This window comes from Dromaius novaehollandiae, chromosome 24 (assembly GCF_036370855.1).
Source record: "Dromaius novaehollandiae isolate bDroNov1 chromosome 24, bDroNov1.hap1, whole genome shotgun sequence".
NCBI classification, from domain to species: Eukaryota; Metazoa; Chordata; class Aves; order Casuariiformes; family Dromaiidae; genus Dromaius; species Dromaius novaehollandiae.
Window position 1 is genome coordinate 7897801 of NC_088121.1, and position 16694 is coordinate 7914494.

Genomic DNA, 16694 nt, shown 5'->3' on the forward strand with positions numbered 1-16694 from the left:
CCGCTGGTATAAGTCCCTGCTGCCCCCCTAAAAACTGAATGTAGAAATCAGCTCTGCAGTCAGATTACCGTTAATTATAGTTAATGAAGTTCATCTAATTCTCTGCTGTATACCTAACGGGAGGGCGCAGAGCCTGCTCTCCCTTGTCTCATTAAGCTTGTGTGACTTCTGCTGGTTTCTGGTGCTGCCCAGTCCTAGGTGCTTTGCAGCCAGGGGAAGCTCAGGCCCGCTCCCAGGTTTTCCCAGCAGCTCTTCCGAGCCGTGTAGGTCTTGGCTCGTTCACGTGATCCCTTCCTGAAGCTACAAAGGGAGCATCTGTTTTAGATTAGTATCCTCAAGGCAAAGAGTTGACTAATATTTTGCCAGCAAGGTTTCTGCTCCCTCCGTTCATACCTAGAGTTCTGTTTCAGTTAAGGCCGATCCGAGCATCTTTGGGAGCAGCAGCCCCTGTGGTGTTTTAGCCGTAACAAACACGTCCTTTGTAATCTCACAAAGGATGGTCTCATGCTCCACATGCTTCAAAGCGCTCCTGCATGGACTGCAGGCCACAATCCCGCACCAGCCCCTGGGCGAATGGGCTAATGCATTCGAGAACACTGTGCTTCTGAAGCCTCCCTTGGATTAGGAGTTTTGCAGCAATTTGAGGGGAAACCATGGTCTTCTCTCCTCCAACGATGTTAACTTTCCTTGAGAGAGGAACACTGTGCCATCTTCTTTTTTTCTTTTAATTAGACGAATCAAATGAAGAGAAAAGAGAAGAGGAAGAGGAGTTAAATTTTAACGAAGACATTGTTTGCCCACATGGTAAGTCTCTGGGGGCTGGAACTGAATAAATGTTTTGTTGCCTGCTGCTCAAGACACAAAGCTTGTAGCTTTCTCCTGCTGAACTTAAGACCAGCACAAGTAATTACACAAGAAGTGTACTTAATTCTCGTTTGCTTCTTGAAGATTTAGCTTTGAGTTTTTCTTTGTAAGCGTGCTGTTACATTGCAATCCAAATTTTGCAAGATAGTGAAAAGGGTGTAGATGTAGATGGTGACCACCGCAGATAAGCTTGGATGCTGCAAGGCATGCGAGGCAGTAGCAGGGGTGCATCTCTTCCTCCCGCTAACAAAGTGCCGTGGTGGAGTGAGGCGAGCACGGAAGATTTGTAGCCACTTAAACTCTGGAAGAGTTAGGAGATTCTGGAAAACAGAAGGGTGGTGTAAAACCATCGAGGCTGGTGATGGAGTACCAATTTATTTTCCTGGTGTAAAAGAAAAAGCAGAACTCTGAAAACAGAAGCGCTTGCCCGACAACCGTAGGAACGCCGGCCGATCTGTGGGCGGCCAGGACTCCCGAGGGTATCGGTTTACCAAGCTGCTGTGCTGTGGTGTCCACTTACATAAGGTTTTGACCTGCTGTTAATCATTTTGTGAAGTTAGTTAGCAACATCCTTGGCTACGCTGTTGTTCAACTCTTGCTTTTTAGCCTGCCCGTCGCTCCCAGACGTGTTTGTGTTCTCACGGACTGGGGCCTCCGGTTCGGAGGCATCGATTTCCCCAGGCGGGTCTGCCTGGGGCGCTCGAGCGTGCTCCCGGCGCAGCCCGTTGCTAGTAAGAAAGAAACACAATAGATTAGCAACACACCTCCTGTCGTTAAAGCTAATAAAGGATGTACAGTAATGGCTTGATAAAGCCTGGTTTTAAAACGAAGGGCGTTGTTGCGATGCTAGCTGTTTCTCACGGAGGTTTTATGTCATAACTCCCAGTGCCACGAGGCGGCTGCTGCCGCTAAATAAAACCACGGGGCACAGTGGCGAAGCATCTAATGTAGCCAGACAAAACCAGCATAAAAACAGACCAGTAGGCCCCTGAAAATACCAAACTGGTAAATTGCTAGTTGATCTGTTGCTTTGGGTCGTATCAGAATAAATTACACTAAATACGGAGGCCACCGGGAGGTCGGATTTCACCATCCTGAGCTAACCTGCAATTGCTCCTGGAAGACGACCTTTTCACCTTTACACATTAAAAATTTTTCTGGGGAGTGTATCAGCAAATTCATAGTTTCAGTCATGCAGCCCTAATTTTGCTGTGGAGGAAGTCACTGCCTTAATGGTACTTTCTGGAAAACCCAGCGCTTTATCTATGAGGTCTGGCTGGCATCCAGAAATACCATCCGGGCCTTCCCTTATGAAGTCCTTTTGCATCTTTGATGCGTTTTTTTTTTTTTTAATTTTATTTTTTGCTCTCCAATAGTTGCCTGGCCTTGCCAAATAATTTTTTCCCCAAGTGCCAAGTTAGTCTCTTTGATGTCCCTGCCCAAAACTCGTCCCCGGAGAGCGAAGGCGGGAGGGGGCGGAGGGATGGCGGTTCGGGTCATCGTCTTCCAGATGGCAACGCACTTGTTCTCCGCACATTTCTGATCTGATTTTTCCACCTCTTCCACTCAACAGCTTATTAGTCTGTTCATTAATCATGCAATGTCAAGGAGCTTATTCGTACGAGCTTTTTTTCCTGTGCTCGTTGGCTCTGGAAAGCAGCCTGGCCCTGCCTCCTCCTATGGTAAAGCTGGGCCACTTGGTCGTGTTTGATGAAGAGCAAGTGGCTAAATGCTGTTTCGAAGCGGTCCAGCCTGACCTTTGTTTAGTGGAATAAAAGCAGGAGGGGAGCGTTGCTATTTTTTTTCTGCTCAGGGCTTGGCAGAAGTCCAGACGTGGCTGGAAAGAGCCAAGCTGACAGGTCCGTGGGGCTGAGGAAGTGCTTGAGCATTAAAGAGCTACTGGAGGGTGGGGAGAAGGGGCTCGTCTTAGCAAAGTCTTCTGTCTTCCACCTCCCTGAGCTCTTTGGGCTGTAGGAACGTGGAGCAGATTATAAAGTACCCTGTTCTTTTGCTGGACTCCACTCAGCGCTGTTAAGTTTGCTGGCTTTGTCTCCTTGCTGGTTAAAATCCAGTTTAAAGCTTGAGCGTTCCCACGCTGTATCCGGATCCGTTTTGCTTTTCAGTTGCATGAGGTCCTGGGTGCTTTAAAACGCCTGCTGCCTTGATGCTTGCGTTTGCCGCTGCGACCGCACCAGGTGCAGCCGTGCCTCAACGTCACGGCGGCGGCGGTGGTGGTCACGGAGGGAGATGGGGTCGTGCTTTCTCCTCGGTGGCCATCAGCCGTGCAAATGGCCAGCTCGTTTGATCCGCGAGCCGTTGAGGTCTCGTGGTTTCCCGAGCCTGGTTTGTCTGCTGGAGAGCACGTTGCGATGCGGACGTGTGGCGTCCAAATGCGTGAGCATAATCGTTCCGGTATTGCTGTCACTAAAATGACAAGCACAAATGCCTTATGCTAAGCCATTCTTTTGGCAGCTCTTTTGTTTTTCGTGTATATGTTGAGCTGCCGGAGCGCCAGCTGCCTAAATAAATAATACACCAGGACTCTGAGCAGCCTGGGTGATAGCTGGTAAATCTTGGCTAGTGTTTTCACACCCCAGTTATTTCCTCCCAGCCGTGCGCAGGCAAGTCCTTCCCAGCACTACTCCTCTGCCGGTGCCCTTGATCTGTCCGCCTGCTTCTCTCCTCCTTGCGATAGGTGTTATTGAAAGGAGGGGCTGCAGTTAATCATGAATCTGGACTATCTGAACATCCTGAGGAGCTTGCCACGCTCAACAGCCGCGTACGGTTGGCCTGCAGCTTGGAAAATGGAGCTCCAAAAAGCCACAATGAGAAAACAGTAGTCCTGTGTCCTCTTTGGCTTGTCCTTGCTTTTCTGTGTGTCCCTGTCATTGCCTTCCCTTGCTTTGTATTTGGATCAGCTGCTCAGGTTCACGGGCTTCTAAATTTAAAGGGCGTTTACAGCGAATTAAAGTCATATTTTTTCCTGTCTAAACAAGGAAATGATAAAGAAGTCGAAGGTGACTTTCTGTATTAGTTGCGCTCTTTTTGCTGACACGGTCTTGGCTGATAAGTGCGTGACTATCTTCCCCCACATTTATACCCTGTAATCTCTTAAATCTAGTTAGTGCTGCAAAACGTTGCTGAGCATGTCAAGAGCAAAGCCCTTCTCTTGGCTCTCTCCGTGCAGGTGACCTGTGCATATCGGAAAATGAAAGAAGAGTGGTTTCGAAAGAAGCCTGGAAGAAGCTCAAGCAATATTTTCCAAAGGCCCCTGAATTCCCAAGTAACAAAGAGTGCTGTTCCCAGTGCAAGGTATTGAAATGCCAAATAACATTACCCTTTTGTTGACTGTAAATACGTGGTCGTATTTCTGGGTTTCCCTTTAACGCTACCCCATTCAAAAAGTGCAGAAGAGAAAAGCAGTGTCAACTTTAAATAACAGCTCTGGACTGAAGCAAGAACTGCTGTGGTAACTTGACTGTTTCGTGCAGATTTTGGAGCGAGAAGGAGAGGAAAACGAAGCTCTGCATAAGATGATGGCTAGCGAGCAGAAGACGTCTCTCCAGAACCTGTTTCACGATAAATGCAGGCCTTGCCTTGGCAGCTGGCCTCAGGTAGGGGAATGAGGAAGGTGAGGGGAATAACGCGGGGCTTGGGGAAGGTTTTCTGTGCTCTTGGGACTGGCAGTTTGTCACGCCAGCACTAGATGCAGTAGCTGACCGGACAAAGGTACTTATAAACTTTAACAGACCCTTACTTGGGCGGTTCAATAAGTGACTTTTTTAATTCTGCAGATGAAGGACAAGTGCTAGGTTCTTATTTCATGCATATCTCAGATGGAGAAAGAACTGTTTTTTTAATCTCCTATGTCGGTGGCCCTCCAGGCCATATATTGCCTTCTTTCCGTACATTCCCCTAGGCCGTGGACTTGCTCGGGTAGGAGCCGCCGTGCTCCATCGCTGCGCCCGCTCCTCACACGCGTGAAAGCCGTTTTTCGTGAGCAGCATCCCTTGGAGCTGCCTCCCCAGCTGCACAGAGCCGAGCCTTCCCGCCTGCCTGTTGCTCCCTCCTCGCTCTCTCTGCCTAGCAACGCGGCAGGCAGCGATGGGCTGGGCTTGCCCCGTGCAGCCTTTGCTTTTTATTTGCAGACGGTTGGCGGTAGATGGGTAGCGTTTGAGCGCTTTATTAGCTTTTATCCCTCTCCGAAGAAATTTTATTTTGCCTGTGAGATGCTCTGTCTGATAATCAGTCGCTCGGTCCGACGGAGCCCGTGCCGGCGCTGGGAGGCCTCTGCCAGCGGAGCTCGCATCTGTGCTGCGCCGAGGTGTGATTTCCCCCGATTAGATGTGCTGGCAGAAGGCCCTGTTGAAGATCCATGAGAGTTGCTCGTGTGCCAATATAGCTGTTGCTGGACCGGAAACAGCCAGATAAGCAGAGACATTATTTGTGCTCCAGTTGTATCCACCCCTAGAAGCACCTAAGCTGTACAGCTGTGCCGGTGGAGAGGGCTTTCCACCACCAGTGCTGGCCAGGTAGGACATAATTCACGTGTGCCCCTGGCTCCTCCAGCATCCTCCAGCATCCTCTTATGTTCTCAGCAGAGCAAAGAGCTCAGGGGCAGCTGCCTTTTGTGCCTGGAAGTGTTTTCAAGCCTCATTTCTGTAGCTGCAGGTCAGGCTTCACTTGTGGAGGGAGTTGTCCCTTTATCCTGGCCCCAAGTCTACCAGCAGGACCTCTCCAAACCTCAGCCAGCAGCCCTGTTTGTATCTCCGTGACTTGAACTAAATGCTGAAGCCCCGAGAATAAGGAGGACAGACACATAATCAATAGTCCTGTAGTACGGGTCTCTCCCCAGCACGAGCGTGTAGCTCTCCACGACTTTTTAAGAGCTGCCAATACCTTGGGGCTTTGAGGTGGTTCGAAAGAAGTGGCACGAGCTGCTGGACGGGCTCCACACCTTGGCTCTTGGATGTCTCACAGCGCTGACTAATGATTGACTCCGAGATCGTGCCAAGCTGCTTTGGCAGGTGCCTGCCTACGTCTGCGAGCAGCCTGCTGCTATCGGATCCTTTCTCAGGGTAACGAGCAGCTCCAGTGGTGAATAAATACTGAGGTCGACATGGGTCTACGCCTCTGAACCAGGAACCCTAGGAGGGACTACATGGAAAATGCTCCGTGATAAGCCTCCAAAGGAGAGCTGTCAAGTCCTACCCAGATTTTATCTGGGGTTGGGTCAAAACCTGCGTGTTTGCTTCTGCAGTTGAAGCAAGTGAGGAAAAGCTGCAGCCCATCAACATGGGTCAGCTCGAAACACGAGGGTCTCTCCAAGCAGCAAAACTATGTCCCCCACCCTGTTTATCAGGGCTCCGCTGGGAAATCCAAGAGTCAAGGATCTCCCTCTTGAGGTTTGTGAGTTTTTCTGGTCCATAACAGAAGGTGCACGTCCGTGGTCTTGAATCCACTGTGCACTGTCACTATCAGGAGCTGCTTCTGGATTTTGCCTGGGGAAGGAAATGAGGGCAGGGTAGGATAGTCTTGCACACCAGGCAGAAACACGTTCGCTTAGGCCCCGGGGACAAGCTGCCCGCAGGGACCTGGAGTGCCCAGTGACAGAAAATGCAGGCAGTACCAGAGAGCCGTAGCTACTGTAAGGGAAGCAACCGCTTCCTGCTATGAATTGAAGGTAATTGGATCCAAAGCTAAATTAACTTTGTAATAAACACAAGATTAGTAACGTAAGTGCTTGGTACTTGATCTCAAATTATTTTACTTGGCTTTTACAGTGCGCTTGGATGGAGTTGTCATGGTAAAAATGCTGAGATCTCCAAGAAAAGGAGCACCGCAGAAAAAGTCATCGCTTCTCTATTGTTGGGTTAATTAAAATAAGACTTTTTTTTATTATTTCTTTCCTCCAGGAGACAGATGAGCTGTATATTGTATCGCAGTTTTTTGTAGAAGAATGGAGGAAATTTGTCAGGTAACCGGCTTGAGAGACTTTCAGTGCTCTTTATTCCTTTTGGGGGCTACAGATAATGATTTCAGTTTTGAATCTCAGCGTTTGCATGGCTCAGTGCATAGCTGCGCAAAAATAGTTAGCTGGGATTTGCTTTTGTCTTCGTGGAAACGAGGAAGCTTATTTTGCAGTACTCGGACCCTGTGTTTGTATCAGTTGTAATACGTTATAAGAAACTGAATTTCCTTGTTTACTCTGCCTTAACCAGATGGTCAGATTAGATAGTAACCTGATTAGTTTTTTCATCTGTCTGAAGCTATATTCTGGGCAAAGGTCACTGCTCAATCCTGTTTCTGCAGGCTGTCGGTGGTAGGAGATGGAAATCTCCTCTAGAGGGGAGAGCAATTTTGCAATGCGCAGGAACGCAGAGCTGATTTCCTCGTCTGCAGTAGTTTAATATTCCCCTTTTGGAATGCTTTCTGTAAATATTCCCATGTGGTTCCTTTCTCGCGGCTGCCTGCAGACTTGTGATTTTCTTCTGCGCGGAAGAACCTGGCCAACCTTGCAAACCCCTTAACGGTTCCTCTCCCTTGTCCCCCCCGAGCAGGAGGCCGACGCGCTGCAGCCCCGTGTCCTCGGTAGGAAACAGCGCTCTGCTCTGCCCCCACGGGGGCCTTATGTTCACCTACGCTTCCATGACCAAAGAAGACTCCAAACTGTGAGTTTCTTCTGTTCGCGCGTCTGCCTTTGCTGGGTGCCTTGGCCTTGCGCGAGCCGCTGGGAGTGCTCCCGGAGGCTTGCTGAGCTGCGGAAACGCGAGGCGCAAATGCCGTCCCTTGAACAAAATTAACACAGGCGCTTTCCCAGGCCCGCCTTGGTGTAAATCTTCACACCAGCTTTCTTCAGGCGCTCTAGTGAGGCAAGACCTCAACTGTAGAAGGATGCTGGGTCAAGAAAAGAGCTTACTTAAGCTTGGCTGGTTCCTGACAATAAATGATCCTGCATCTGACCGGGGCGCAGAAATCATCCTTAAGATTTGCTTTCTCTGAGACTTACCCTGCGAGCCCTGGACGCTGGGCTGGAGTTTATGCTCCGCAGCGTTGCTTCTGCAGCGATGCAGAACTAAAAGTAGCAGATCTTCCACTTGTGTACTCCTCCTTCCTCCCTCCGGGGCTTCGCTGCGTATGACTGGAGCGTAGCAGTGTCCCTAATAGCTCACTACTGTTTCCCTGTTATCTTGGGCATAGGGGCTCTCTCATTTAGCTTGGGTTATGGGTTGTTTTTGTTGCTTTTCTTTCATTAACAAACTAAAGAGAAAACGGGACTGTGCAGAAGCGCCGCGCCGCTTGCGCCGAGCGCTCAGGGCCTGGCTTTTCAATGGCATAAAGCACGTTCTTGTTTCTTTGCACAGTATAGCTCTAATATGGCCCAGTGAGTGGGAGAGGATTCAAAAACTGTTTGTCGTGGATCACGTCATCAAAATCACCAGGACGCAAGCCGCCGGGGCGGACCCTGAGAGCGCTCTCTACGACTCGGAGCCCAGTGAGTGCATCCTCTCTCCTTTGTTTTGCTAATTTGTGCTGACTCCTGGGGAAATGGCCCTTTTCAGATAAAGGCTCAGATCTAAGGGGATGGAAATGTAGCAAATGCCAAGTTTGGCAGATGCCCCTTGTTACGCCAGCCGCTCTGGGATAGAGGCGTCAGGCAGGTGCGACCATATATGCGGCGTCTCCAAGGAGCGGAGGCAATTAAACTTCTTTTCCTTTGTGCCTCCCCAGAACTCTGTCCAGAATGCAGAGAAGGGCTGTTATGCCAACAGCAGCGGGACTTGCGTGAGTACACCCAAGCCACCATCTACATCCATAAAGTGGTGGATAATAAAAAGGTACGGATCTCTCCCGTGGCCGTTGCTGATCTTGGCTCCGTTTCGTTTAACGGAAACTGCGTTGATTAGTTAAGGAGCCAAATGTCTCAATAAAAAAATAGCTCCCCGAACCCAATGACAAGAAAGCTAGCGCAGCCTGCCACGTCCCCCCGGGGTGGGACCTGCTGCTTGCGGTGCCTGGGTGATCTGTGATCAGGGTGCCGTGCGGGGCTGCTTTTTGTGGGCAAAAAGCACCAAACTCTGCCGCTCTTTCCAGCTATTGCTTTTTGGGGCAAAAATAGCAAATACTAAAACTTGGGCTGTAGCTGCTCTGAAAGTTTGCTTTTCTCCAGGCTTCCTTTTGCCGCATTGAATCCTTTTGGTGGTCTCTGTATAATCGGTTATCAGCATGGATGTTTCCTGCTCGGAGTATTTTAGGCAATGTTGTAGCAGTTTCTGTCTTCATAATCGTGTTATCAGGCTCTACCTGATCTCTCCCTCCAGTATTTGTCATTTCCTTTCTTGGCTGCCAACATCCCATTTATTCCTAGATAGAAATAAGTTCTTCAGGCTCCAGGCTGATGAAAGAGCAATAACTTGAAGGTGGTTTTAAAGATCCCCTCTGAAGCTCTGAATTATGTTTCTGTTTCACTGGTGTCTTAAGGGATCAATATCATCTCTAGAATTTGCTTTCCAGGTATCTGAGTTTGTTGCAATAAGCCTCAGTCCTCATTAGGGCGATTTTGTTCTTTGTGGAGGCAACCAAGGCTCATGTGCAAGCTGAGATAAGATGCCAAGATGCAACTGATGACAGGAGGATTGAGGCTCCGAACGCGAGACAGTGATAGTTCATTGCCCTGAGGTTTATGAAGGACGTAGCAGAGCGGATCCCCTGCCAGCCTCTGGGATGGGGCAAAGCATAATGCTGCTGTGTTGCGGGTGGTTCTGATTTGAACTGGTGTCTAAAAGGTTTCAGAGTATTTTGCATAACCAGCTAGTTACCGACGGGTCTCCAGAGCTTCCCCGTCCTCTAGTGCTTGGAATCGGCTGCATGATAGTTCTGCAAAGTACAGCACGTTCAGATGAGGGGAAGAGCCAGAGCCTTGGGGTTTGCTGGGCGCCAGACCCGGGCAGGTAGCTGCCCCGGCCATGAGACGCAGGCTACGCAGCACGGCGCGTGGTCGGGAGTTGCTGGCCACGGGCTTGAGGCTGAATCCCGCGGCCTGTGCCTCGGCCGCGGCGCAGAGGAGTTTGGAGCTAGCTGAGACCACGCTGGTACGTGGGGCTGGCAAAGGACAGAGAGCTATTCATCGCCGAGCTCTGCGAGAGCAGCTGGGAGTGGAGAGAGTCAGTGAGAGCTTGTGTGAGCATCCCTCGTTAGCAGGGCGGCCTCAAAGAGAGGCGAAGAATTAATAGTGTCTGCTGGCAGCGCGTCAGCTCAGCGATGGCACCGGGCTGTGCGAGCGGCGATTGCAAACGGCGGCGCCCGAACCCGCTGCTTTCTTCGGCAGATTGATTTCGACTCGAAAAGACGGGGAGCGTTTCCTGCCCCCTCGCCGCTGCCGTCGCCTCCTCCGCAGCCCGGAGCGAGGGCCCTGGGCGCCTGCTTTGTTCGAAGCAAAAGAGGGAAGCCGAGGCCCTGTGGAGCAGCGGCTGTCGGCTGTCGAGGGCGCATTCTCCAAAGGGCAAAATTTTAGGAATCCAGAGGGCTCTAGAGAGGTTCCTGCTGTGTGTTTGGGAGCTGCGATTGCACCTCGAATCGCAAACGCAGCGATGGATAAGTGTGCTCTTCAGGTCTCCAGGATGGAGAGTGCTCCAGCCCCGTGTCCTCTTGCAAATCGCAGCCAAAGCGTAGACGTGTGTATAAGCCTAGCGCATCCATGCTTCCTGTGGTGCAACTTCTAAATAAAAAGGAAGTTTGGGTCTGTATATGTTTTTGTAAATTATTTAGATTTCATTTACTTGCCAACAAACTTTGAACTCATAAATAAGCATGGGGGGTGCCTCTGTCCGTCAGCTACAGGGAGGGTGGAGTGTATAAATTACAGCTAATACTCCTTTCTCTATGTTCTGGCTTTTGCAGAACACTTAGTTGAACAGAGAAGCAGCCAGCTAATGGGAAAGAAATCAGTCCAGGCCCCTGGAGGCGTTGCCCTTGCCTAGAGAGGAGGGGAGGTCCCAAGCCGCGGGAAGCAGGATGTCCCTGCAGCGGGGTTTTGGTTTTTAGCCAGCACCTGCGGTTCGATGGGGAAACTCGACAAGCTGCACGTGTTCCCCATGGCCGAGTCCCCTCCGGTTCGACGCGGCTGGGAGGGGAAGCCTTCGCAGAGCATGTGGAGTCGATCCCTGTGGGTTTTTTTATTTTTTTCTGCCTTGTCTCGGTTCATTTGATCAAGGTGGCGTCCCGGAAGTCTCTGAAAGCTGTTTGCCATGATGTGACAGTCTGGGTTTCTGCTGTCGGGTTAGTTACGGAGAATGATTTTTATAACTTCAGGTAATGAAGGACGCTGCTCCAGAGCTGAACGTGAGCAGCTCAGAAGCTGAAGAGGAAAGGGAGGAAAACAAACCAGAGGGGGAACAAGACCCAGATTTTAACCAGGTAGAGATCAAAAATACTGCAAGGTTCCTCATTTTTGCACCGTCCTCTGAGGTGCTGAAAAGTCCGGCTCTGAATGTCCAGGATTCAGCATGACGGGATAGTTTCTTCTCTTCTGTTTATTACCAGCAGGCAAAAGAGAAAACAGCAGGGTCTTAATTTAAGTGTGTTTATTGTAATAGTTACACCGCACACTTTGTCTGGCTTTCCGTTTCCCAGGCTAGCGTTGTGCCTGTGTGCTCCTGGGTACCTTTCCAATCGGCGCTTTCTAAGAGAAACTCGATGAGCTGATGAGCAGTTTTGCTCATCCACCTTCTCCCAAATGTGTTTTGAAAAGGCGTTTGGGCTACCTTAAACATTCCTACTAAAGAGTTCCCGATGAGGAAACGTGTCTTCTGGCAAGGGGGGAGGTTGTATTTGCAGTGAATCCCGGAGTCGGACTCCTGTTTTTTTTCCCTCTAGACCAACGGTGGTGCAAAGCGCCAGAAGATCTCGCACCAGAACTACATCACTTACCAAAAGCAAGGCATCAGGCGGAGCACGCGGCACCGGAAAGTCAGAGGGGAAAAGGCGCTGCTGGTTTCTGCTAATCAGACATTGAAAGAGCTGAAAATACAGGTGAGGCATTAAGGAGCGTGTCTTCTGGTACCGTCTCTTTTTGGGGAGGGTGAAGGAGCGGAGCAGCTTGAGTAAGAAAACATGAAAGTAATAGCAAGCGTGCAAGGCCGGAAGGGGAAGCGGGGGGAAGAGGGTAAGATCTCAGGTGGTATTGAAAGGCACGTGTTGTTCTTCTAAGCAGGTGGTATTTTTATGTAGTTCAGTGGTGTTTTCCTCTGCACAAAATCAGTGTGTCTCATTCATTGTGTTGGCACAGATCATGCATGCATTTTCAGTTGCCCCCTTCGACCAGAACTTGTCGATCGACGGGAAGATACTAAGTGATGACACCGCGACGCTCGGCAGCCTGGGAGTCATCCCCGAATCCGTCATTTTATTAAAGGTAACGTGAAAGTGAGCTGGCTGCTAGATGAAGTTGTGGTTGCAAAGAGAGCAAAGAAAAGCAGAGTTCACCTAATTTTTGCACAGCCGGGGAGAAACGCGCTCCGGGGCGCGTGAAAGCCGCTGTGCCGCAGACGTGCCCACCCGTGGCTCTTGGTCTTGCTGCTTGTCCTTGGCACTCGGGAGCAGTAAGCCGGGTGACCTAATTAACCTTGTTAACCAGTTCTTCCTCCTCAAGCTCCTGCCCTGCTAGGGGAAGGGAGAGTCTGCTTCTTTAAGGAGCGTTTATTAGCTGGCCTTTGCTGCTAAGCTGTGTGCTTACCAGCCTAAAGGAGAGCTAAATTAGGAGTGCTCCCTACCTGCGTGTCTGCGTGCCCTAGTAAGTGCTAATATTAAGTAATTTTTAAGTAATTTTCAAGCTAGTAAGCTTTGCCGGTGTCGGGAAGCGGTGGCCACCCACTCCACACTCGTGTCTGGAACGGGACTTGCTCCTGAGACGGGACGTAAGCGGCACGTGCCTTCTCCCTTCTCGTTCCCAGCCGTGCCAGGAGCTGTTTGGGCACCAGCCCTGCTCCCAGCTCCTCTCCCCGGCACGACCCAGCTGCCCCGCTGAGCCGATGGGGCCGGCGGCTCCTAGCAGAGCTGCTGGTGCTCCCGTGACCCCGTGTCCGGTTTGTTTTCCAGGCCGACGAACCAATTGCAGATTATGCAGCGATGGACGACGTTATGCAAGGTAAGGGGGCCGCGCCGGCTCTGCTGGGGAAGGGCTGGGGCTCGGGGAAGCCGCCTTGCTGCCGCGCTTTTGGGAAAAGCATTCATGGCCGCCTAGGACCGGGCTGGGAAGGGAGCCTTGGGTTGTAGAAACCAAGAGAAAACAAAGGCGTTGAAGCGTTCCTGTACCTGTCAGTCACAGATGCAGCTGAAAGCTGCGGTACGCTCTCGCTGAGATAAAAGGTCCTTTTAGAAATGACTGTCAAGAGACTTCTAACGTGATGCTTCTTTCCCCCTCCGCCCCCTGTCTGCAGTTTGTATGCCTGAAGAAGGATTTAAAGGTGAGAATCCGTTTTGGTTTTGTGTTTTTCCCCCTTTATTTAAGCCCACGCTGTCTTCAGCTCCGTCTCGCAAGCGTGTAACCTCTCGGTGGTTGTCTTCTTGCCCCTCAGGGACTGGTTTACTTGGACACTGATGGTTTTTATACATGCTGGCGGCAGAGGAGCGACCAGAAGGGAAGAGGATTTTGACATGGTAGGGCATTAAAAGAAAAGGTGGATACAGGACTGAACAGTTGCTTGACTCTTCCAGAAGGCAGAAACCCATTCTGAAATGACTGCCCCCAAAAATGCCTTATGTCAAAGCAGATTGCACTGAAGGACATCCTGACTTCGAGAGAACGTTTCAAATTTTATATTTAATAAAGCAAAAGTAAGGTTGAAAAGTTAGTAGCAGTAACAATGTATCATGTTTACAGGCAGGCGTTTCTAGCGAGGGAGACAGTGGTGTTTGCGTGTGTTTCCTGACTCAGATTTCGTACCACGCTCGTCTGTCCAAAAAGGAATCGTAATGCAGTAGATCAAAAACATCTTGATCTGTTCTCCAGTAACTCTTTAGGCATAACCTGCTTACAGATAATCCTGTCTTTGATCCACTATTACTCTTTCCGAGCAGCATGGAAGTAAAGAAATTGTTAATTGTGAAGAATGTCTAGCTCTTTCCAACGTCATATATTTACCCAACGTGTAAGCCGTGGTCTGCCTACGAAAGCCTTCCATCCGTGACTCGTAGCGCCGGCGCGGCGAAGGAGGCGGGGAGCCGCCTTCCTCGCCCGCGCCGGAGGTTTGATTTCTCAGCCACTCGCCTTTTCGCAGTTTTACTTCCAAACATGATGATCTTAACTTTCAATAATCACATGGTCTTTCTCTCTGTGAACTGTGTTTTTAGAAACGTGGAATATTTTAACGACTTTTGATAACATCTTTCTCCAGTATGTTACTGCCAAGAGCCAGAAACCGTTCGCGCTCTGCCGGTCGCTTCGCGAGCTTTGAATCGTTCTTTGCTGGAACCGGAGATACCGAAGGGGCTGTGTCGTGCTTGGGTGGTGTGTTTTCCATGTAAAAGAGGTTTTCCCTCTGTTCTCCTTGTTTTCAGGAATGCACTAAAGATTTTTTTTCTTTTTTCACGTCTCCTGTAGCTCCCGGAAGGGATCTCTTCCTCTCCTGATTGACTATTAGTAGCAGGAAATAGTGTACCACTTCCAGGCTTAAAAGGGCACTGTCAAGGTATCTTCGTAATAAAGTTAGCTGTTTCCATGACCTCGAGACGTAACCTTGTTTCCGTAGCAAAAGTCTTTCACCGGGTGTGGGCACCGGCACCGGAGACGGGCCGTGCGGGTTGGGTTGCTGCAGCATCAGCTTTGTTTTTTAACGGGCTGCCGAAGCCGAGCGGCTGTTAAAAAGCGCCGGAGCTGCCGCGGGTTAGGGCTGCGTGGAGAAGGGAGGGAAGGTTAATACACGAGCAGTCGGGCCCGGTAACCTTGATCGTGTTCCTTTTAAAATAGTCCCTTTTATCCGGAGAATTACAGCTGCCCTTCGGGAAGCGTCGGTCTCCGTGGTTTCCCTCGCCGTCCCTTGGCTTTTGTCCATCTCCCTTTTCGTCCCCGATGTCGGGAGCGAGTGGGGGGGTCGGGGAGGGGGCAGAGAGGCTTGGAAAAGATTCAGAAAGGGGGAACTTGGGGTCGAGACGACTCCTGCCTTCCCTCACCTCCGGCCGTGGGGACGAGGCCCCGGCGGAAGGGCCGGATCCACGGGGCGAAGCGGCACAGCCCAGCTTATTCTTTCCCACGGTAAAGACTTGAGCGTGAGTTCAGTCTGCCGCCGTTAGCGCCCAGCGACGCGCCGAGCTTCTCCATCCTTTGGAAACGTGCGCAAGGGTTTTATTCTTCCTAGACTGAAGCACTCGCTTGTGTACATAGTCCCTGGAAATTTGATATTTTTTTCAATTTGCTGTTATTTCTTTGATTTTTGTTTCGTTCTGTTATGAGAGGCGCTTCCTTGACCTTAAAACGGTGCAAAGCTAAGTCTCGAAACGTTGCGGGGAGAAGCATAAACTGGGGCGTAGTCGCGTTTACGGAGGTGATGGATCCGTGTACCCACCGGCCTTGGTATCGCGGCGTCTTGCAAGCGCGCAGAGGAAACAGGTACAAGGTGTGATCGAAGGCACATTGACCGTTTTGTCTGTATTTGCAAACATATTGGACTAAACTTGTCGTTTGAGCTGTGGAAGCCTTATTAAAGTGCATACACGTGGTCCAGCTGCTCCCGTCTGAACACGCCGCGTAGAGCCTTGGGCTTGGGCTTGTTTGGACTTTGCTCGGACGGGTGAAGTGGAATCGCCTTTACCTGGCACGGCCGCGGCCGGGGATCGAAGGGCGGCCGAGGAAACGGCTCCCCGCGGGGAGGGGGTGTTGCTGGGGCAGAGCCGGGCACGGTCCTGAGCCCAAGGGGCGGCTGGTGGCCTGGGGCGGGGCCCGAGAGGTGGCCTGGTGCTCGGGGATGGAGGGATGGGGCACAGTGGGTACTCTGTGATGGATGGAGGGATGGATTGGATGAAGGGATGCCCTAGGAGATGGTCGTGAGGCTCCCCAGGGAGGAGGCAGCGGCTGTTCCTCAGGTGGTAGGGGTGGACGGATGGCCAGCAGGGATGGAGGGATGGATGGACGGAGGAGGAGGTGCCCAGGTACCTGGAATGGGTACTGCAGGGGGCAAGGATGGGTGGAGGGATGGGCACCTGAGGAGCTCAGGGATGGACGGATGGATGGAAGGAGGGATAGAGGAAGGGATGGGCACCCCAGGTGCTTAGGGAGGGATGGAGGGAGGGAGGAATGGTCACCCCAGGTGCTCAGGGCTGGAGGGATGGAGGAATGGATGGGTACCCCAGGTGCTCAGGGGTGGAAGGAGGGATGGAAGGAGGGATGGAAGGAGGGATGGAGGGAGGGATGGGCATCCCAGGTGCTGAGGGATGAAGGGAGGGATGGAGGGATGGGTACCCCAGGTGCTCGGGGTGGAAGGATGGGTACCCTAGGTGCTCAGGGGTGGAAGGATGGATGGAGGGATGGAAGGAGGGATAGAGGAAGGGATGGGCACCCCAGGTGCTTGGAGATGGAAGGAGGGAGGGATGGAGGGAGGGATGGATGGTCACTCCAGGTGCTCAGGGCTGGAGGGATGGATGGAAGGAGGGATGGATGGAGGGAGGGATGGTCACCCCAGGTGCTCAGGGCTGGAGGAGGAGGAGGAGGAGGAGACCTCCCGTCACGGGGCTGGGGCTCGGGGGGCTCAGTGCCCGGCCGGGCGGGGGAGGGAGCGGGGGGCGCTGCCGCTGCCGGTTCCCGTCCCCGTTCCCGGCTCCCGGTGCCGCCCCGCCCC

At 51.5% G+C, this 16694-nt stretch overlaps 1 protein-coding gene across 3 annotated transcripts in view; it reads left to right on the forward strand.

Annotated features, from left to right (window-relative positions):
* USP48 (ubiquitin specific peptidase 48) overlaps positions 1-14585 on the forward strand; it is a 33886-nt gene extending 19301 nt beyond the window's left edge. For 2 of the 3 annotated variants that reach the window (XM_064525693.1, XM_064497036.1), the window contains exons 15-27: positions 733-804; positions 4052-4176; positions 4356-4478; positions 6780-6841; positions 7425-7535; positions 8229-8359; positions 8596-8702; positions 11176-11280; positions 11740-11895; positions 12152-12277; positions 12961-13009; positions 13302-13328; positions 13440-14585. In XM_064525693.1, coding sequence (XP_064381763.1) covers positions 733-804; positions 4052-4176; positions 4356-4478; positions 6780-6841; positions 7425-7535; positions 8229-8359; positions 8596-8702; positions 11176-11280; positions 11740-11895; positions 12152-12277; positions 12961-13009; positions 13302-13328; positions 13440-13462 — 1217 coding nt within the window. In that variant the 3' untranslated portion in view covers positions 13463-14585. The remainder of the gene's footprint in view (positions 1-732; positions 805-4051; positions 4177-4355; positions 4479-6779; positions 6842-7424; positions 7536-8228; positions 8360-8595; positions 8703-11175; positions 11281-11739; positions 11896-12151; positions 12278-12960; positions 13010-13301; positions 13329-13439) is intronic. The other variant, XM_064497037.1, reaches the window with a different exon arrangement.
* Positions 14586-16694: the final 2109 nt, after the last annotated feature.